Raw genomic sequence first — 22113 nt, 5'->3', positions numbered from 1 at the left:
TTGTCCTGATAGTTCCACTGTTTGCATCCATATATCACCTTGTTATGGAATTCTGAAGAAGGGTCTCGACCCGAAACGTCACCCATTCCTTCTCTCCTGAGATGCTGTCTGACCCGCTGAGTTACTCCAGCATTTTGCGCGTATCATCTTGTTATTACCTCTTCCACAGCCAACAATGGACCATTGTGGGCACCACATTTCCTTGGTCATCGGTGCCGGCTCTGATTTGTTCTGAACGTTTTCGTACCTATAGTTCCTCTCTCCCCTGACTCTCAGTTTTAAGAAGGGTCTCGACCCAAAACATCACCTGCTCCTTTTCTCCAGAGATGCTGCCTGACCCGCAGAGTTACTCAAGCATTTTATGTCTATCTTCAGAGGTTGATCACAGCAGGATAGAGCAGATGCAGGGGCTTGGTGATGAAGCAATCCTCAAACAAATCGGAAGAAGGGTCCCAACCCAAAACGTCATCTGCCCATGTTCTCCAGACATGATCCCTGGCCCGCTGAGTTGCTCCAGCACGTTGTGTCTTCTTTTGTAAGCCAGCACCTGCAGTTCCTTAAGTTTACAATCTCTTCTGTTCCTCTTGATGTTGCAGACCGATGTTGAAGGTAGAAGTGTTCCCACCCTGGTGAAGGCATTGAGAAACCAGCGTGTGCGGGATGCTGTGCTGGGTCCCACACACACCATTGTACTGGTGGAGCCAGGAAATGTCTATACCTTTGGCAGGAACACAGAGGGACAGCTTGGCACGGGCAACACTAAACCCTACAAAGTGCCAGTGCATGTGAAGCAACTGCTGCATAAAACCATTACTGTAAGTATTAATTTAAACCAGTGTTATAAATTTGTTTTGCATTGAAAGATCTTTATCTTTGGTAGTATAACTGCTTTTCGAAAAAATAAATATCATTAGAACCAAGACATTTTCAGACTTTGGTTGGCTTCTCCTATCCATTCTGTTATCCATTACTCAAGCCCATGTGTTGCATCTGAATTAGTTGGGCTAGTTTGGAATTAGTCTTCTTTGCCTTTTTAGCTTGTCCTTAATAACAAATTCTAGCACATTCCCTCCTCCTGATGCTGAGATAACTTGTTCTTCATGTACGCTTTGTGCCTTAATAGGTGGTTACATTTTTGCTTACCAATTTTGGGAACTGTTCCAGGTTGTATCGGATTTTAAAACACCATACTCAGTACCTCCACAAACTCAAAAGCTACCTCTTCTAAGCCATTGGGATATGGGGTATGGGGAGAAGGCAGGACCGGGGTACTGATTGTGAATGATCAGCCATGATCACATTGAATGGCTGTGCTGGCTTGAAGGGCAGAATGGCCTCCTCCTGCACCTATTGTCTATTGTCTATTGTCTAAACATAACTGCCTAGGTAGTAGAATTCACCATTGGTCCATAAAACAAATACCGTATTTAGACCAAACACTCAGTTGAGGGATCTTCAAAAAAAGCGACTGGTATGGGGAAAGTTTCACCCTGATTGCTGCATTAAAACAAGAATTTAGCTTAGTTTAGTTTAGAGATACGGCGTGGAATCAAGTCCTCCGGCCCACCGAGTCCACGCTGACCATCGATCACCCCTACACTAGTTCTATGTTATCCCACTTCGGCATCCTACACAGTCGGGGCATTTTACAAAAGCCAATTAACCTACAAACCTGTAAGTCATCCGAATTTTTAAATTTCATTTTAGATTTAGATTTAGATTCTACAGCGCGGAAACAGGCCCTTTCGGCCCACCAAGTCCGCGCCGCCCAGCGATCCCCGCACATTAACACACTATCCTACACACACCAGGGACAATTTTTACATTTACCCAGTCAATTAACCTACAAACCTGCACGTCTTTGGAGTGTGGGAGGAAACCGAAGATCTCGGAGAAAACCCACGCAGGTCACGGGGAGAACGTACAAACTCCATACAGACGGCGCCCGTAGTCAGGATCAAACCTGAGTCTCCGGCGCTGCATTCGCTGTAAGGCAGCAACTCTACCGCTGCGCCACCGCGCCGCCCTAATGTGGAAGGAAACCAGAATTCCCAGAGAAAACCCACATGGTCACAAGGAGAATTTACACACTGCATAGACCGCATGGATGGAACCCGAGTCTCTGGCGCTGTAAGGCAGCAACTCTCCCACTGCACCACTGCGTTGTCCGGCCATGTGTTTAGTCATTGCATGCTGGGGTCAGGTTTGCCTCCTCAGATGTCCAACTAGAGAATATATATTTCTCGTATATATTTGCAACATAGCCATATGGTCCATCTGTTTCATCCTGGCTCTCACAACAACCTCGTTGGTCTCATTGCCGTATTTAATTTCTTGTTAATGTGTCCCATCAATTCCCCACTGACTTTCCTGTCACCCACCTACTGAAGGTCAGGGGCAATTTCACACCCAAACTTATCAACCAGCATGTCTTTGGGTTGTGGGAGGAAACGGGAGCACCCAGGGAATATCCTGAAACATGCAAACTCCACACGGGCAGCATCAGAAGTCAGGATCAAACCTCAATCAACAACAAACAACAAAACCTGCTATAGCACTATCTGGCCGAATTGTTAGTTGAATCGGGTGCCCACTAGGTAGGAGGGTTGTGTGATCTACCAGCTTATTCGGACAGATGGTCCAAAGTATTCCTCATTGTAGCATCCTGCCTGCCTCATTCTTACCGATAATAATTTCTCAATCTTGCCAAAATAAACAATTTTAATGAAATTTTGGATTATTATAAATGTAAATACTTATTTTACAGAATAGATTAGTTCCCCCTAACATAAGATAATCATTTTGTCCATCTTAAATTCAAGATGAATATATTAAAAAGGGCAACAAAAAATCAGCAATCAGCAGCACAAATTATTCTATGTTTGGAAGGCATTTGATTCCTTTTCTCAATAACGGTTTCATGCATGATTTCATGAAAATGATTTCAGTCATAGTGAAGCTCAATGTTTCTGTTCTGCAGAGTAAGTTTAATTATAAAGGAAAGGTGCAGAGTGAGACTTGTTGAACAAAGGAACCATCAGCGGGAATAGGATGTGACACTTCGACCTGCTCCACCCAGAGTTAGAACATGAATGATTCTATGCCTCGACCATTTTACATCAAATCCCTTTCAACCTGATTCCCTTCCTGCCCCAAAAATCTATTGATCTATTGAGGCAAAATCGATTGATCAAAATGCATGAATATACACGGGTACCAGGCATACATGACATAGAAGAGACTTGAATACTCAGAAATCTCTCATTCCCTCCCAACCTTATTCTAGTCTTATATGGCTGACATCCTGCCCTTTGGATTTGCACTCTGCAGCTTCTCAGCATTTATCCTGTCAGTCCATTTGAGAATTGTTAATATCGAGCTCATGGATTACGATATTAACCTCAATGAGAGGAGAAAATGGCAGGTATTTGCCATTGATGTTCAATCAATTAGCAATTGACCTGTGGCATAAAAATATCAACTAATTGAGTAGACTTTGATTTACACAAGATCTCTGTGGTTGAGTTGAAATCATATTTAAGTTTGGAGCACTTATGGGTGGCACAGTGGTGGAGATAGTGGAATTGTCTTCAGTTCTGTACTCTGGTGCTGTGTGTGTGGAGTTAGCATGTTTCCGTCAGTGGCTGAATGGATTTCCTCCAAGTGTCTTGTTTTACTCCCACTTCTCAAGGATACGCTGGTTGGCCAATGTGAGTTGCCCCAAGGTGAGTGGTGGAATCTGGGAGACGTTGGGAATATGAGGAGAATAAAATGGGGTTAGTGTGGGATTAATGTAAATGGGAGATTGCTGTCGGGCCAAAGGATCTGTATGGATGCTGTATGACTCCCCTCAGTCCTTCCATTATAAAGTGCAGTGAAAGCCTGAGTTGTGCAGAATGATTCAACATGTACAAAAGAACCAACGGTAAAGTTTATGACAAAACCAAATTTGAGAGCACAGCAGACAGCGAGTAAGGATATATATTTGTAGGACTTCAACTCCCCCTCCCATTCCCAGTCTGGCCTTTCTGTCATGGGCCTCCTCCAGTGCCACAGTGAGTCCCACCGGAAATTGGAGGAACAGCACCTCATATTTCACCTGGGCAGCTTGCAACCCAGTGGTATGAACATTGACTTCTCCAACTTTAGATAGTTCCTCTGTCCCTCTCTTCCCCTCCCCTTCCCAGATCTCCCACTGTCTTCCTGTCTCCACCTATATCCTTCCTTTGTCCCGCCCCCCTGACATCAGTCTGAAGAAGGGGTTCGACCCGAAATGTCACCCATCTCTCCTGAGATGCTGCCTGACCTGCTGAGTCACTCCAGCATTTTGTGAATAAATATATTTGTAGGAGGACATGGACAGGATAGTAAATTGGCCAGGACATTGGCAGATACACTCCAGGAGAGGAAGCAATCAACAAGGCAACAGATGCTAGATTACCGATGGTAAAGAGCAAAGGAAGCTCAAAAATACTCCTCATGTGAGATTATTAGGTTATGGAGCAATTAGTGCTAGATTAAAAAAATATGGGAAAGAACAGATCCCTTGACAACAAAAAGGCCTCCACTATGACGTAAATTTTGTAAAATTAATGTTTTACACATTAACACTTTGAAAGTTAATACTTTCTGTAATATAAATTGCATTAATAAATGACTTGATGCTTTTCTATTTCCTGTGTTATACACAAGCCTGCTTCTTGTTGATGTATGGAGGGATCGGGATGCAAGTCCATAGGTTCCTGAAGATGGCAACATGTGGAAAGGATGGCAAAGAAGGCGTACACATGTTTGCCTTGATTGGTTGGAGCATTAAGTATAAAATTAGAGAAGTAATGTTGCAGCTAAATAAAAACTTGGTGGAGTCACATTTGAAGTATTGTGTGTAAGTTCTGGTTGCTGCATTACAGGAAGGATGTGAAGGCTATTGAGAGGGTGCAGAAGAGATTCAGCAGGACATTGCCTGGATTTAAGGGGCTTTTAGGTAGCCACATCGACATGCAGGGGATGGAGAGATTTGGATTACATGCAGGCAGAGGAGATTCACTTAATTTGGCATCATATCATATCATATATATACAGCCGGAAACAGGCCTTTTCGGCCCTCCAAGTCCGTGCCGCCCAGTGATCCCCGTACATTAACACTATCCTACACCCACTAGGGACAATTTTTACATTTACCCAGCCAATTAACCTACATACCTGTACGTCTTTGGAGTGTGGGAGGAAACCGAAGATCTCGGAGAAAACTCACGCAGGTCACGGGGAGAACGTACAAACTCCTTACAGTGCAGCACCCGTAGTCAGGATCGAACCTGAGTCTCCGGCGCTGCATTCGCTGTAAAGCAGCAACTCTACCGCTGCGCTACCGTGCCGCCATGTTTGGCACAGACATGGTGCGGAATCTTAACAGTATTGCACAGTTTGTAGAAATCATCAGTATTCATAGAATGTCCAAAGACATCATATGGTAGAAAAAAACAGCATTCTGCTGTGTGGACATCTTCTAACTGGAAAGAATATTGGTACTGTCCACATATTTAATTGCTGTGTTCAAACTCAGCTTGGACTATTCAACACACTCCAAATTGTCCCGAGTGTGTGTAGGCTTGTGTTAATGTGTGGGGATCGCTGGTCGGTGTGGACTCGGTGGGCCGAAGGACCTGTTTCCGCACTGTATCTCTAAACTAAACTAAACTTGCATCACACTGGACCAAAACTTGTGAGGGAATTCTGACATGCTTTACTCAGAATCAAGCGTTGGAATACTATAATCTGACATTACACCCTAGTGCAGAGGCTCGTTAAAGAGCTGTGTACTGGTTCACAGGAGGGTGACTTCAGAGCATTTGTGTCTCTCACTTTCTTTCAGATGATCAGCTGTGGAGAGACGTTCAGCGTTGCTGGAACAGACGATAATAATATCCTCTTCTGGGGCACTAAGTCCAAGTCGGTGCTCGCCCCCAACGCATCGAGTGCAGTCACAGTGTACCAGGCAAGTGCTTCTGCCAGCGCAGCATCACCTCCACCTGTGGAAACAGCGAAGCCCCTTCCTGGAACTGCCAGTCACAAACAAAGTGAGAAACACGGTGAAAATGAAAAGCAGCTTGTGGGAATCAGTACCGGCAAACCTCCTGATGACGACAAGTTAAAAGCACCAGAACCACCACATTCACAGGTTGTGTTTGACTCACTTAGCTTCTATTACCTCGTGAGAATGTGTGGCATATCATTATTTAACTGCGCCTCAAACCATTGCAACTAACAGCAGCAATATCTGATTCTTCCAAATTTTAAGAACTCCATCTATACTGTTGTTAACTATGGATGAAGGTATCACAAAATGCTGGAGTAACTCAGCAGGTCAGGCAGCATCTTGGAGAGAAGGAATGGGTGACGTTTCGGGTCGAGACCCTTCTTCAGACCCTACTCCAGCATTTTGTGATACCTTCAATTTGTACCAGCATCTGCAGTTATTTTCCTACTTAACTATGGATGATATTGGTTATAATGCGATGTGCTCTCTCCTGCAGAAGGACAATAATTGGTCAAAAGCTGCTTCACTGGATGAGCGCATGATGTCAATTAAAGGCCAGAGGAAAACTTTGAGAGGTGATTTGTTGAATGCACTATGACCACTGTCAATTGATTTGAACTGCCTCTGAATTTTACCATGAGCCTGAATATTGTTCATTCTTCACCTTGAATCAAGTATTCCAGATTCCATCAGAAACATGAATATGTTGATCAGATGAAAGTGCAAGAAAGTTTTGCTTATGCTTGTGCACTGAAATAGCCAAGTCTAAATTCTACCTGTACATGTGTGTCACCTACTTGCTGCAATGAATTCAGTATGATTGTTCCTTTCCGTAAATGATGAATCCAAGTAAAATTCTCTTGCGATACATTTGTTAATTCGGGTCATACCATCCACAAGTATATTCATCGACAGACAGTAGCAGAGACATTGATGGAAGGTTGGGCCTGTTGCCATCTCAGTTGTCATCAAAGATGCACTTTGATACATATTTGGGACTCTTCTAAAGACTTCCTGGATGTCACCTGCTATGGTCTGTGATACATATGAGCCAACTATCTGATCAAGGCTGTCAGCATGACGTTCCAATGGGTTACAGCCTTTCCTCTAGTCCTGCTGCCTTCCCTCATTCTGTTCTCCATGAACTTAAGCTTTTCCAATCCTCTGTTGCCCATATTCTAAGCCATTCAGTCCCCACAACATCCCCGTGCTTTTTGACTAACTTGGTTTGTTTAAGTTAATCTTGTTTTAAAATTGGTATTCTTATGACTTATCATGTGATCTTCTCCAGCCTTGCATTATTCTGAGATATCTGCAGTCTGATTCCATTCTCTAACTCATCCCTGAATATAATTGTCCCATCATTGGAAGTAAGGCCATCACTTTCCAAAACCCGAAGTATTGGACTTCATTTCCTAAAAGGCTCGCATCCTTTCCATCTCTCTTATTTCTCTTTCCAAATACATTTTACTATCTTTCTCTTTGGCGACACTTTTGACCATAGAGACATACTGCATGGAAACAAACCCTTTGGCCCAACTCGTCCACACCTACCAAGATACCCATCTACGCAAGTCCCATTTGCCTGCATTTGACCCACATCTCTCCAAACCTTTCCTATGCATGTACCTGTCCAAATGTCTATCAAATGCAGCTATTAAATCTGCTTTACATGCTATTTGACATCAATCTTTACTTGATAAAGGTCCTGTGGATCTCTTTGGGTCATGTTGTAATATTACAGGTGATATATAAATGGAAGTTGAATTTGATGTTTCAGTTTCAACTTATTGTCAATTTTCACTCAAATAAATGTCACTGGTTAAGCGCACAACACACATCTATACTCTCTCAGCCACATTAGATTCATCTGTGTTTAATTCATTGTTTTTCATCTCCACTTCCCCAGTTCAAGCAAATCCGTACACATTCAACATCCTTGTGTACCCCTCTTAATACTACACTTATTTATTATAAACTCCTTGAGGTTTTCTGCTAATTGACAAACACACAGGCAAACATGTACAGTCACTGCCACATATGAAAGGTGCCAATGTTCCACATAACATGGAGTTAAATTACTTTATGTTGAGCATAGAGTTACATTATGGTGTTAATCTTATCCAAATATATTTCATCAGTTCCAACATTATTCTTAGTTCTTATATAAAATGGTGTGTGAATTTAAAGCTAATAAGGATTTGAATTCCTGCTTTTAGATCAACTAGAAACCATCCCTGGGAACATTCGGTCTGATTGTAAGAATCTGCAAGAATCCGCCAGCTCAAAACCAAACACTTTTGGGAGTGAGAACAGCCTTCAGGAAGGAGAAAGTAGCCATCTGGTTCCTGTTGCGATCGTGTCTTTGAAGCAGAACTTGCAGGACCATGCTGATGTGTGTGCGCCCTGTCTCAGGAGTATCGTCTGTAACAGGGAGAGTATCTATGTCCTTGTGGAGGGCACGGGTCCACCTTGTCACAGGCCTGCCAGGAAGTATCGGAGCTTTCGGAAGCGTGGAAACCGTGACAATCCGGCGCTCAAGCAAGGACGTACCCTTCATTATTCCCACTCCAGCAATGAAGCTGGAGATGAGTACACAAGCTCCGAGATGTCCGAGCTGGAGACCAGTAACTTTATCCCCACATGGATTAGAAATGAACTGAAGGATGCAGTCCCGATGGAAGCAAGGGGAGATGAGAGGGGCAATGAAACTGCTGCCATCGCCACCTCAGCCAGGGCAACAGCAGCACAGTGGGGCCCCACGAGCAAAATCAGCACAGAGGGGACCATCGCACCAGCTAAAAAGGAGGGAGTCGTAGCTTTGAAAAAGACAAGTGGTAAAACAAGTGGAAGTTCAGCTAAACACAGCAACGCCTCCACGTCAGGAAGCTCAGATGGACATCCAATCTCCACCAAACCACAGATTGCCAGAGATAAAGATGGACGTGGGGAACCTGGTGAGATAGGCCTGATTAAAACCATGATAACAGCCTGTAATTCTAACCACAGTCCTGGAATGATGTACCAACTCAGAAATGCCTTCATTGATCAGCATGACCTTGTCGACCACGCCTTGATTTAATTAGCAACTCTAATCTGAGCAGCGAAATGGAAAGGCCTCAAATCAAAGAGGCACAGAAACCCGGGCCTCCCTCCATTATGTTACTCCATTAATAATCATCAGCAATTTGGAGGCATGCTAGTGGCAGATTGTCCTTAATTGCCCCTTTGAAACATCATTGAAATATTCAGAATAGTGAAAGGCTTGGATAGAATGGATGTGGAGAGGATGTTTCCACCAGTGGGAGAGTCTAGGACCAGAGGTCATAGCCTCAGAATTAATGAGCGTTCTTTTAGGAAGGAAATGGGGAGAAATTTCTTTAGTCAGAGGGTGATCAATCTATGGAATTCTTTGCCACAGAAGGCTATGGAGGCCGCCAGAGTAAGGGGTCAGAGGTTATGGGGAGAAGGCAGGAGAATGGGATTAAGAGGGAGAGATAGATCAGCCATGATTGGATGGCGGAGTAGACTTGATGGGCCGAATGGCCTAATTCTACTCTTATTCCTTATGACCTGTGTGTCGAGGTTTTTGAGCTGAAATTACTCAAACCATATTAAAATAAAAGTAGAATATAATTCAACATATCTGGCGGAATCTGTGCTCAGCGAAGCAGAATGAGGTTCAGTTTACAACGATTTTCATTTAAATAAAATAATAGGAGTTCACATACTGCAGATGGGAGTGGGTAGGCTTTTCCCTTTGAGAGTGGGGAAGATTCCAACAAGGGGACATAGCTTCAGAATTGAGGGACAAAAGTTTAGGGGTAACATGAGGGGTAACTTCTTTACTCAGAGGGTGGTGGCTGTATGGAATGGGCTTCCGGTGGAAGTGGTGGAGGCAGGCTCGATTTTATTATTTAAGAGTAAATTGGATAGGTATATGGATAAGAGGGGATTAGAGGGTTATGGTCTGAGAGCAGGTAGATGAGACTAGGTCAGAGAGAGTGGTCGGCGTGGACTGGTAGGGCCAAACGGGCCTGTTTCCGTGCTGTAGTTGTTATATGGGAGACTGTTCTCTTTTTAAATTGAGGTAAGTGTGAATCTCGACTTTTTTTTAGAATTTAAATGTCCACATGATCCAAGTCATTCTGGGTGGACTTGAAGCTGATGGGGAGAAGCAAAAGGTGGGTGTCTTTACTACAATCAGGCTCACCCCCTTGAATGTTTCGTATTGACCATCATGGTTGAAGGGAAGAAACCATTGGTCTATAATTGAGCCGAGATCTTAGTGCAAACAAGTCAGTAGCACAGGTGTCCATTGCTCCTACAGCAAAGGGTTTTCAGTGGAGTGAGTTTGATCAGTTGCTGAAATATTTTTTCCAAAATCCAGTGCTAATTTATGCTAGATCTAGACAAGTGGCTTTCCAGGCAAAATGGTCAAATAAGCAAATACCCAGAGTGAAGCAGGGCTGTTCTTGTACCATTTTTATGCCTGCAACACCATAAATGTACTAGTATAAATAGTATGTCAACATTTAAGAAACATTTAGACGTAGGACAGGTTTAGAAGAATATGGGCCAAACGCAGGCAGGTGGGACTAATGTAGATGGAACGGTGTGGGCAAGTTGGACCAAAAGGCCTCTTTCCACACTGTAAGGCTCTACGACTCTATAAATAGAAGTGAGGATGGAGAATTATCCACACACCATCTACCTGAGCCTCGGTTGGATAGGAATCTGGCCCAACCTTAAAATTGTCAGCTGCAGAGTCATTCAATGAAGCTAACTGATAGGAGAACTGGAAATCTCATGATGTTATGGTGGGAAATGTAGGCTGGAGTTAGGACAATGTCATTGTGCTACAGGTAATCTAGCAAAAGCTTTGCTTTGCTTTCATCCCTTATTGTACTTGATTCCTGAGCATTGGATGTTAATAGTGGTTGACACGAATGTCCAGAATGACATTTTTCACTTGAGAGAGTAGTCAATTAGACAAAATGCCATAGGAAAGAGTAAAAACAGCAGCTGTGGCTCAGGAAACCCCAGGGCTCGCTGCTTGCAGAATGTGGACTGGTGGTCTTATGCTATTAAGCTGCACACAGGTCTATGATTTGGATCCTAGAAATATTGTGCCTCACAGATGGGCATTGTGAGCATTTCTGGGATTATTGGTCTTTCTGACAAGCCTTGGGGAAGAGGGGTTTACAAGGCAAAGGGCAAATCAGGGTAATTGTGACCAGCTCCTGAAATCTAACCACAATGGAACCAGTTCAAACCTTACGACATACAGAAGCTGTTGTCCGTGGCATGACAGGGAGAATATTATTGCAGGTTTTAAGAAGCGAGTTTGGCTTGGAGAAGGTACAGCAGGCAGAGCTTGAATGTTCCAAGTTAAGATCTGCTTATTCCCCACTGCCGTCAGACTCCTGAATCAATTGCCCTTTATCACACCCCTTTCCTGAAGGTGCTGCAATGAATTCTTATTCTTAACTCTACCTCATTCCGTTGTCGAATTATTGCACTTTAGTATTTTTTTGCATTATTTCAAACTGCACAATGATCTTTGTGTCATTCTGCTCTTTTGCCTTCGTTGTTGCATCTATTATTGTTTCTATCATTGTTGTGTATACTGTTTACTCTATAAGCTTCATGTAAACAAGGAATTTCTTTGCACCCTGGTGTATATGACAGTAATCTGAATCTGTAGTGATACGTCATGGGATGGGAGGCAGTTTTCCTTCAGACACGATTATGGTAAAGGCCTTGTAAACATGATGTAAAGATTTTTTGCACCTCCCCCTATTTGCAGAATCAAAGTTACAATGAACAATTTCGGTGCAATGTCCAACAGTAGAAATTGAGACCAAGCGCAGGCTCGGCGATGGTTTCACTGAACACCTCCGCTCAGTCTCCCTAAACCTATCTGATCTCCCGGTTGCTAACCACTTTAACGTCCCCTCACATTCCCACACTGACCTTTCTGTCCTGGGCCTTCTCCACTGTCAGAGTGAGGCCTATCGCAAAATGGAGGAACAGCACCTCATATTTTGTTTGGACAGCTTACACCCCAGCGGTATGAATATTGACTTCTCTAACTTCAAATAACCCTTCCCTCTCTCTCCATCGCTCCCCTTTCCTAGTTCTCTGACCAGTCTGACTGTCCCACTGGTTGCATTTTATCCCTGCATGCTTCATTGTCACCTTCTTCGAGCTAACAATGATCTATTCTACATTTTCCTTGAACTTCACCCCCTTTGATGTCTCGATTTCACTCCTTACCCGTCCTTATTTCTGTGTCTCCCTCTCCCCTGACTATCAGTCTAAAGAAGGGACTCGATCTGAAATGTCACCCATTCCTTCTATCCAGAAATGCTGCCTGTCCCGCTGAGTTACTCCAGAATTTTGTGTCCACAGTAGAAATCTTCTCTCCTTTCTCTCACGTATCCCTGAAGTGAAGGATGTGACTACATTTGTAAAAGGGCATTTGTTGATTGAGTTTATTCTTGCACTAAATGTTGTACCCCTTATCCCTTATCTGTACACCGTGGACAGCTTGTTTGTAATCATGTATAGTCTTTTATTTGACTGGATAGCACACCAACTAAAGTTTTTCACTGTACTTCGGTACATGTGATAATGATAAATTAAACTAAACTAAAGAACTCTTGTAAGTGGACCCTAAATTTCAAGTAACCTCTAACTTCAAGTAACCTTCGCTTTCCTTCTCTCTCCATCTCTCCCCCATCCTAGTTCTCCGACCCATCTGACTGTCCCCCTGGTGAAATTTTACATTGTATGCCTCCTTGTCATCTTCCCCTACCTAACAATCTATTCTACATTTTCCTTGAACTTTGATCCCTTTGATCTCTAATTTTCACACCTTACCCTTCCATCCCTCTTGTTTGCCTCTCGCCTGACTCTCAATCTGAAGAAGGGCTTCCATCCGAAATGTCACCCATCCCTTTTATCCAGAGATACTGCCTGTCCCGCTGAGTTACTCCAGCATTTTGTGTCTATCCTCAATTTGATAACTCCACTTACACACACTCCATAGAAATAGTTAAGCGTGGTTTAATCTAGTTTGAACGGATGCCATTCTTCTTGATGACAAAAGTAAGTGAACATTTGTTTCAGAGCAAAAATGTGTTTGCGGTTTAATCTTTAAAGTGCTGGAAGAGGCATAATTTTTTTTTCCATTCTATTAACGAGAGTTTCAGTAACTAACATTCAACGGAATTAGTCTTGTCATTGAGGATGTGTGAACAGAATCCACTTCACTCACTTACAGCACAGAAATGGTTAAACCAAGGCAACGGACATTGAGTGTGTGATGTAGGCTGAGCCCACTGGAGGTTTGAGATGTTTGTGCGTAATGTGTTCCAGCACTCTGGATGAGAAATGATTGCTCGTCCTTTGAACTGAACACAGAGAGAGGCTGGTTTCTATTACATATTATTCATTATTGCTGTAACTTGCAGTTGCTAAATGAGTCTAATCTTCATGTTGTTGCAAAACATATGGAAGAACCTGTTAAAACAAGGTATCACAAAATGCTGGAGTAACTCAGCGGGTCAGGCAGCATCTCAGGAGAGAAGGAATGGGTGATGTTTCGGGTCGGGACCCTTCTTCAGACTGACTCCTCTCTTCGACGATGGGTTACTCCAGCATTTTGTGATACTTTCGATTTGAACCAGTATCTGTAGTTATTTTCCTACACAACTTGTTAAAACATGTTTGTGTTTCAATTATTTGCTCTCAGTACAAGATTTTTCTGTGTCCGCAAGCCAGAGGGGACATTACCAAACTGAGATGGATGTGGGTTCAATCTCAACTCAGGTATGTAGTTGGAATCCAGATGATCTCCAAGTGGCAAGATCTTGGACACATCTATGACCATTCAATCCATTAATATTATGCTGGCTAAAATTGAGCCTTTCGGGTTTTCGGCACGGTGATGGGATATGGGGAGAAGTTGGGCACAGGTTACTGATTGTAGATGATCAGCCATGATCAAAGACGAATGACTTAGACGAAGGGATTAAAAGTACCATTAGCAAATTTGCAGATGATACTAAGTTGGGGGGTAGTGTGAATTGTGAGGAAGATGCAATAAGGCTGCAGGGTGACCTGGACAGGTTGTGTGAGTGGGCGGATACATGGCAGATGCAGTTTAATGTAGATAAGTGTGAGGTTATTCACTTTGGAAGTAAGAATAGAAAGGCAGATTATTATCTGAATGGTGTCAAGTTAGGAGGAGGGGGAGTTCAACGAGATCTGGGTGTCCTAGTGCATCAGTCAATGAAAGGAAGCATGCAGGTTCAGCAGGCAGTGAAGAAAGCCAATGGAATGTTGGCCTTCGTAACAAGAGGAGTTGAGTATAGGAGCAAAGAGGTCCTTCTACAGTTGTACCGGGCCCTGGTGAGACCGCACCTGGAGTACTGTGTGCAGTTTTGGTCTCCAAATTTGAGGAAGGATATTCTTGCTATGGAGGGCGTGCAGCGTAGGTTCACTAGATTAATTCCCGGAATGGCGGGACTGTCGTATGTTGAAAGGCTGGAGCGATTGGGCTTGTATACACTGGAATTTAGAAGGATGAGGGGGGATCTTATTGAAACATATAAGATAATTAGGGGATTGGACACATTAGAGGCAGATAACATGTTCCCAATGTTGGGGGAGTCCAGAACAAGGGGCCACAGTTTGAGAATAAGGGGTAGGCCATTTAGAACGGAGATGAGGAAGAACTTTTTCAGTCAGAGGGTGGTGAAGGTGTGGAATTCTCTGCCTCAGAAGGCAGTGGAGGCCAGTTCGTTGGATGCTTTCAAGAGAGAGCTGGATAGAGCTCTTAAGGATAGCGGAGTGAGGGGGTATGGGGAGAAAGCAGGAACGGGGTACTGATTGATAGTGATCAGCCATGATCGCATTGAATGGCGGTGCTGGCTCGAAGGGCTGAATGGCCTACTCCTGCACCTATTGTCTATTGTCTATTGTCTATTGTCACAGTGAATTGTGGTGCTGGCTCGAAGGGCCGAATGGCCTCCTCCTGCACCTATTTTCTATGTTTCTATGGTAGTGTTGTTGCCTTACCGCACCATAGACCCGGGCTCAATCCTGACTACGGATGCTTAATTTGTACGTTCTCCCTGTGACCTCAAGGGTTTTCTCCCGGAGAATGTAATAGTAAATCGTCCCTAGTGTGTAGGACAGTATTCAGGGATCGCTGGTCAGCGTGGACTCGGTGAGCTGAAGGGTCTGTTTCCATGCTATTTCTGTAAACTATACTAAACATCCCATATCTCCACCTGTATTTGCAGCTCTTTAAGTGCTCATGCGGTCATCTTTTTAAAGGTGGGGGGATTTAATCCTTTTGCCACCATTCTAGGCAGGGAGTTCCACATCCCCACTGCTCACTGAATGTAACACCTCTTCCTCAATTGCCCTCTCTCATCCTTCTGCCAGTTGTCTCCCAATTATCCCCGCCAGAGGAAATGGGTCATTCCTATTCACCTTCTCCAGACTTACCCCTCAGTTAAACATCCTCGAGTTCCCTTGGAACAAAATAAACCAGAGACCGGGCAATCTCGCATAAATATAGATATCCATCCCCACCCACATTGTGGTCAAACGCCATTGACCCTTCCACTTCTTTACTATAGGCTATGAAGGTTGGGTTGAGATATTTTAGGAATGATCCTCTGTTTCTCATTCCACAGATTCTGCCTGAGTGTTTCCAGCGATTTCTGTTTACATTTTTTTATTGTAGTTTGGACTGCAGCAGGCAGTGGCTGTTGCAATAGAGAATTCAGTTATTTTGTGTAACTTCTGCAATGGTGAACCAAAGTACGGTAGACGGGGTTGAAAGGACACCATTGTTGCCATTTCTATTCCTGCACGTTTATGGATAAAGTCTCTTCATCCGAGTATTAACCAGAAGCAGATCGGTTGTACTGATGTACAGTATAATTTGACTGGATAGCATGGAGAATCTGGGTGGTGAATCTGTTGCCATGGAAAGCTGTGGAGGCCGTCAATGGATATTTTTAAGGCGGAGATTGATAGGTTCTTGATTAGTACGGGTATCAGGGGCTATGGGGAGAAGGCAGGAGAATGGGGTTGAGAGGGAAAGATAGACCAGCCATGATTGAATGGCGGAGAAGACTTGATGGGTGGCATGGCATAACTCTGCGCCCATAACTTATGAACTGAGAACAAGTATTTAATCGTGCCTCTGTACACATGACAATAATGAAACTAAACTAAACTAATGATAGATTATTATAAGCATGGTAGTCATAAATGTTTCAGTCAGCTTGCTGTGCGGAGTACACTATACTTCACAAGAGCCTCGGGTACCCTGGGTGCAATAAAAACCCTTGAACAACATCCATGTTTCCTGAACACATCTTTTTCTTTCCAATCTCCCACAGGAGGTGTTGTGTTTGCTCAAACTTTTCTTCCTTGTGATCTGCAGTTAAATATTTACCGCTGCCAGTTGACTGAGTTTAAAAAATATTGGAACTTATCAGCTGTTGAAGTGGATTTTTGTATTGGCCAACACTTTCAATGTTGTCTTACCTGGGGATGAAGCATAAATTTACAAAGTGCATTACATGGAATGCTATTGTGTTTGTTGCAGTTGTGGTACTGTAACAGTGATTTGGTTGGACTTTACCGGCAAAACATGGTGTCTTCCTTTCTGTGCATAGATCTGCTCCAATCCAGGCGCAACTTGTGGTAGAAATATCTCCAATTCTCCATGGAAACCTGGATTGCTGAACTCGCCAGGCACTGGAAACCAAAAATCACTTAACAGACTGCGAGTTGGCAGAGGACGTGGAAAGAGTAGAGGTAAGATGGTGATGGAGATTGGTGTTCAATGATACAGCAAGTTAGTGGACAAAGGGTAAAGATGGAACATGCATATTTGGGCAAGGTTTCCTTCACTATTAGGCCCACAGGAAGATTACATATATTAAACATATTATACATAGCATCAACATTTTAAAATAATTTTCACATGATTGATTTTGAATTATATTTAGTTGTCAAACTCAATGGGTAACTCCTTGAGAGCTTTGAATGGGAATGCAATAGATATTAAAGAAATAAGTGGAGCAGCAGTAGAGCTGCCACTCGAAGTATATGCACGGTATATGCACGAAGTATATGCACGGCGGCACGGTAACGCAGCGGTAGAGTTGCTGCTTTACAGCGAATGCAGCGCCGGAGACTCAGGTTCGATCCTGACTACGGGTGCTGCACTGTAAGGAGTTTGTACGTTCTCCCCGTGACCTGCGTGGGTTTTCTCCGAGATCTTCGGTTTCCTCCCACACTCCAAAGACGTACTGGTATGTAGGTTAATTGGCTGGGTAAATGTAAAAATTGTCCCTAGTGTGTGTAGGATAGTGTTAATGTACGGGGATCGCTGGGCGGCATGGACTTGGTGGGCCGAAAAGGCCTGTTTCCGGCTGTATGTGTATGGTATGGTATGGTAATTCTGGGGAGGAGCTGCTGCCTCACAGTTCCAGAGACACGGGTTCGATCCTGACTACGTTTGCTGTCTGTGCGGAGTTTGTATGTTCCCCTTGTGACCGCGTGGGTTTTCTCTGGGTGCTCTGGCTTCCTCCCACATTCCAAAGCCCGACAGATTTGTAGGTTAATTGGCATCTGTAAAGTGTATAGGATGCAAACGTGAGATGGTGAACAGGTTATCAATGGTCGACGTGGATTTTGTGAGTCCACACTCTAAACTAAACTAAACTTGAGAGCACCTTAACAGAAAGACTGCAGCAGCTTGCAATAGACCACCATTACCTTTCCAGGGCAATTAGGGAATGTATGCAATAAATGTTGTTCTTTGAGACATCATTGAAAATGTAAATATAAAAACAATGTGTTTATTCTCAGTTTGAAAGTTACTTTTGAATCTTTGCTGACCATGCTTCCAGGTGTGCATTTGGAGCACGTCAAACATTTTTTGCCTTACATCACCACCGAAACTTTTTGTAATTGTGTCGGGCAGCAGCATGGAGGAGTACCATCAGACAGGGAGTGGTTGAGAGGACGCAAGAGCGGATCAGAGAGTCACAAAGGGAGTGATCCCTATCAAATGCTGAAAGGGAAGGGGACTATGTGTCTGGTGACGCCATCTCCAACAAGATTCCAGAAACTTTAGAGGATGATCTTTTAAATGTGGAGGCTGGTGGGGTGAAAGATAAGGATCCGAAGAACTCTATCCAAGAGGACAGAAAGTGAGAGAAGAAGTGTGGCAAGTAGATAAGATTTACAGTGGAAAAGGAGAAGGCAGGATTTTGGAAGCACAAAGAAATATGTGCAATTTGGATAGAAACAAAGTACTGGAGGAACTCAACGGTCCTGCATCATTTATGGAGGGGAATAGCAAATAACATTTCAGGTCAGGACCTGTCTTCCGACTGATAGAGCAGGGGGGAAAGAGATCTGCAAAAGAGCAGTGGGTTGGGGCAAAGCCTGGCAAGTAATAGGTGGATACATGTGAGGAGGGGTGATGGGTGGAGATAGTGACAAAGGCTATAGGGGAACCTTCATCTGCCTCTCTTCGCCTGATATCTTTCCCCACTCCATCAGTCTGAAGAAGGGTTCCAACCCAAAAGGTCATCTTCCATTTCCCTCCACATGTGCTGCCTGACCCGTGAAGTTCCCCCAGCACTTTGCTTGCATCATTTAGTTACCAGCTATCTTATGAATGGAATGTTTCTTCGCTGGTGTTCTGCTTAAACCTGAGAAAACTTGAGTCAAATCTCAGTATCCATCATTTCTCTGACGTTTCTTCTTCTATGCCTAGGTGTCTGGCTGAATTCTGAGGCTTCAGTTCTGAAGAGCTCCAAATATCCCCACCATCCATCTCACACCACAGCACCTCTCCCGAAGAACAAGGTCTGGCAACTTCCTGTAAATATCAGTGGTTTAATTAGCTTAAAAATAGTTCCTTTCTAAGCGTATTCTGCATAATCACAATTTAATTGCATGAAATTTCCATATACCATGTCTCAATAGAATACTAATTCAGCTAAGTGTATTTAAATCTTTTTTTATTAAAGATACGTTATTTTTTTTAAGTCTCTGATGGTTAGGTGAATAGCTTGTGGACAAAGGAACATCCGGAAAATGGGATGCTTTTAAAAACATGATACCAAGAGATCAAAGCCTGCATCTTCCTGTTGAAATGAAGGGCGAGATTGGTGGGAGTAAGGTGTCCTGGATGATGAGAACAATTGAAGCTCTGGTCAGGAGAAAGTAGGAGGAATGGGTCAGGTATCGGCCAAGTGTATCCCTAGAAGAGGTTTGGGAACTGAGGAGAATAATTATGACGGAAATCAAAGAGCAAAAAGGGAGTAGGAGATAGCTCTGGCAGATAACATCAAGGAAAATCCAAAGAGATTTTATCACCAATCCACCAATCACCACTCCTCTTTTAAGGAAAAGAGTGTAACTATAGAAAGAATAGGGCCCTTCAGAAACCAAAGCGGTCCTCTCCATATGGAGCTGCAAGAGATGGGCAAGGTCCTCAATGAGTATTTCTCCTCGGTTTTTAGAGAAGGACATAAAGACTGGGGAACTTGGGACAAGCCAATCATGACGTATGAGACCAGAGTGTCAAGAAGCCATGCCTGGGTTAGGATGGGTGGTGACCTACAGTGGATGGCATCAGTCCACAGGTTGTGTTTTTATAGTAATCTATCGGCTACATTGGAACATGGGAGGTTTCGGGGTGACCTTTTAGAGGTTTATAAAATTATGAGAGGCGTAGGTAGGATGGAGAGAATCTGTCTCTTCTGTCTAGAGATCAAAATCTTTTTCTCAGGGCAGGAGAGGCTAGAACTCATTGGCACATGTTAAAGGTGAGTGGGGAGAAATTTAAAGGAGATCGGAAGGGTAAGCTTTCACACAGAGGGTTGTGTTAACCGGAACAAGCTGCCAGTGAAGGTGGAAGGGGCAGACTCAATTACAATGTTTAAAAGGCAACTACTGTTATTGAGTCAAACAGCACAGAAACTGGCCCATCAGCCCAATTCATCTATGCCAGCTAGTACCATTTGGCCAATATTCCTTTAAACATTTCCTATCCATGTACCTGTCCAGGTTTCTTATAAATATTGGTATTAAATCTGCCTCAACTACCTCTTCTGACAGCTCATTCCATATACCCACCACCATCAGTGTGAAAACGCTTCCCCCTCTGCAAGAAATTAGGTTTTACCATATCAGCTTGAACAATAGTTTCAAGATTTAAACAAAGGGTGGATGAGCAATAAAACCCTGCTTCTGTTCACCAGGGCACCAACTTGACGGGAGAGGTGAAGAGAAAGCAGACACCTGACGACATAATTCAGTCTCAAGAGAAAAACTGCACCAGTCTGTACCTCCTGGAGCAACGATTGGCACTGGTAAGGTAGCTGGTTTCTGTTGAAGGGCTTGAGCCCATTAATGTTGGAGATCCTCAGGTGATGTGCAGATCCTCAGGTGATGTGCAGATCCTCAGCTGATGCAGTGAAACTGGAACTGCCTTTGAAATGTGATGGAGTGTCCTTCAGATAGCCGCACTGCTTCAAGCTGTAACTAACCTATGTCTCCACACACACACACACACACACACACAAACACACAAACACACACACACACACACACACACACACACACACACACACACACACACACACACACACACACACACACACACACACACACACACACAAACACACAAACGCACACACGCACACGCACACACACATCTCCACAGTTGGCTTTAAGTTAGGTTTCAACAATATTGAACAAAACTTATTCATGATATGTTTCAAATTTGTCATTATTGTTGGAAAAACAGCAATGGGCCCAGCACCGATCTCTGAGGCACACCTCTAGTCGCAGGCCTGCAGTCCATAAAACAACCCTCCACCATTACCCTTTGCATCCTTCCACGAAGCCAATTCTCTATTCCACCAGCTCCCTCTCCCTGGATCCCATATGACCTAACCTTCCAAAGCAGCCTACCACGCAGAACGCCTGTTGAATCAAATGCCTTGTTGAAGTCCACATCGACAATGTCTACTGCTTTGTCCTCATCAATCTTTGTGGTTACTTCTTCAAAATACTCAATCAGATTAATAAAACACAATCTCCCATGTGCAAAATTATGCAGACTATCACTTCTCCACCACTGTCTATCCAAATCTTTAGAATCCTCACCAGAAACTTGCCTACCACCGATGTTAGGCTCCCTGACCTGGTTCCCAGGTTTTTCCTTACAGCCCTTTTCAATGGAGTTTCACTGAGAACCACACCAGTTGTAGTCTCTGGGGTTTCAATAACAAGGACCAAATGATTTATTTTTGATGATTGTGTTTCAATGTAATGACCCCACAAACTTTGGATTCTCTGGTAACCCAGGACTTTTGATGCACTGGAAGTAAGGCCTGGATTATATGCTCAACTTCAGGACTGTGGCTTGAATCAATATTCTTCAGCGGCATGTAAATGTTTATCAATTAGTTCAAACTGGTGCCTTGAGATGGGAGGTTGCTGCTCCAGATTGGCTGATGTTCAGGCTGTAATAACGATGTCCCCTGAAACAGATACAGATACAGATGATTTGGAAAATAAAACTTATCCTTCTCTCAAAGCAATGAAACGTGCACGTGAGAGGCAGGCTTGAAACATTTATGTGCCCACAGGAGAAGCAAATAGATTTATAAAATATAAAATATCCCTTTGCTGCAGCTGAACTGTAGGAAACAATGAGTTTACCTTTTACACTCCACTGTGGACCACCAAGAGAACATCGATTGCACAGCTGAAAGCCCAAAGATTGCTCACTATTCATTATAAATATTTTAGATACCATGCATCTCTTTGGGCTAGTGATTCTTCTTTCTTGCTTCAAGATATCCCTTGTGCCGAATCTTCTAATTTACTCCAAATTTTTTTTTTTTGCACTGTGTCCAGGAAATGGTTTAGAACCTGTCAGTGTCCTATCTTCTTTGCACTTCCAATTATAATTTAAAATTAAAAAATGCTTCTGGTACAATACCAACAGACTT

General features: G+C 43.4%; 1 protein-coding gene across 1 annotated transcript in view; it reads left to right on the top strand.

Moving 5' to 3' along the window:
* LOC144608926 (uncharacterized) overlaps positions 1 to 22113 on the top strand; it is a 79880-nt gene that overhangs the window by 36816 nt on the left and 20951 nt on the right. The window contains exons 15-23 of the mRNA XM_078427175.1: positions 597 to 815; positions 3287 to 3424; positions 5873 to 6211; positions 6534 to 6612; positions 8257 to 8994; positions 13797 to 13873; positions 16744 to 16885; positions 18861 to 18952; positions 20353 to 20463. Coding sequence (XP_078283301.1) covers positions 597 to 815; positions 3287 to 3424; positions 5873 to 6211; positions 6534 to 6612; positions 8257 to 8994; positions 13797 to 13873; positions 16744 to 16885; positions 18861 to 18952; positions 20353 to 20463 — 1935 coding nt within the window. The remainder of the gene's footprint in view (positions 1 to 596; positions 816 to 3286; positions 3425 to 5872; positions 6212 to 6533; positions 6613 to 8256; positions 8995 to 13796; positions 13874 to 16743; positions 16886 to 18860; positions 18953 to 20352; positions 20464 to 22113) is intronic.

The sequence above is a fragment of the Rhinoraja longicauda genome, chromosome 33 (genome assembly GCF_053455715.1).
Source record: "Rhinoraja longicauda isolate Sanriku21f chromosome 33, sRhiLon1.1, whole genome shotgun sequence".
Lineage (NCBI taxonomy): Eukaryota > Metazoa > Chordata > Chondrichthyes > Rajiformes > Arhynchobatidae > Rhinoraja > Rhinoraja longicauda.
This window is presented reverse-complemented; position numbering and strand designations above follow the sequence as displayed.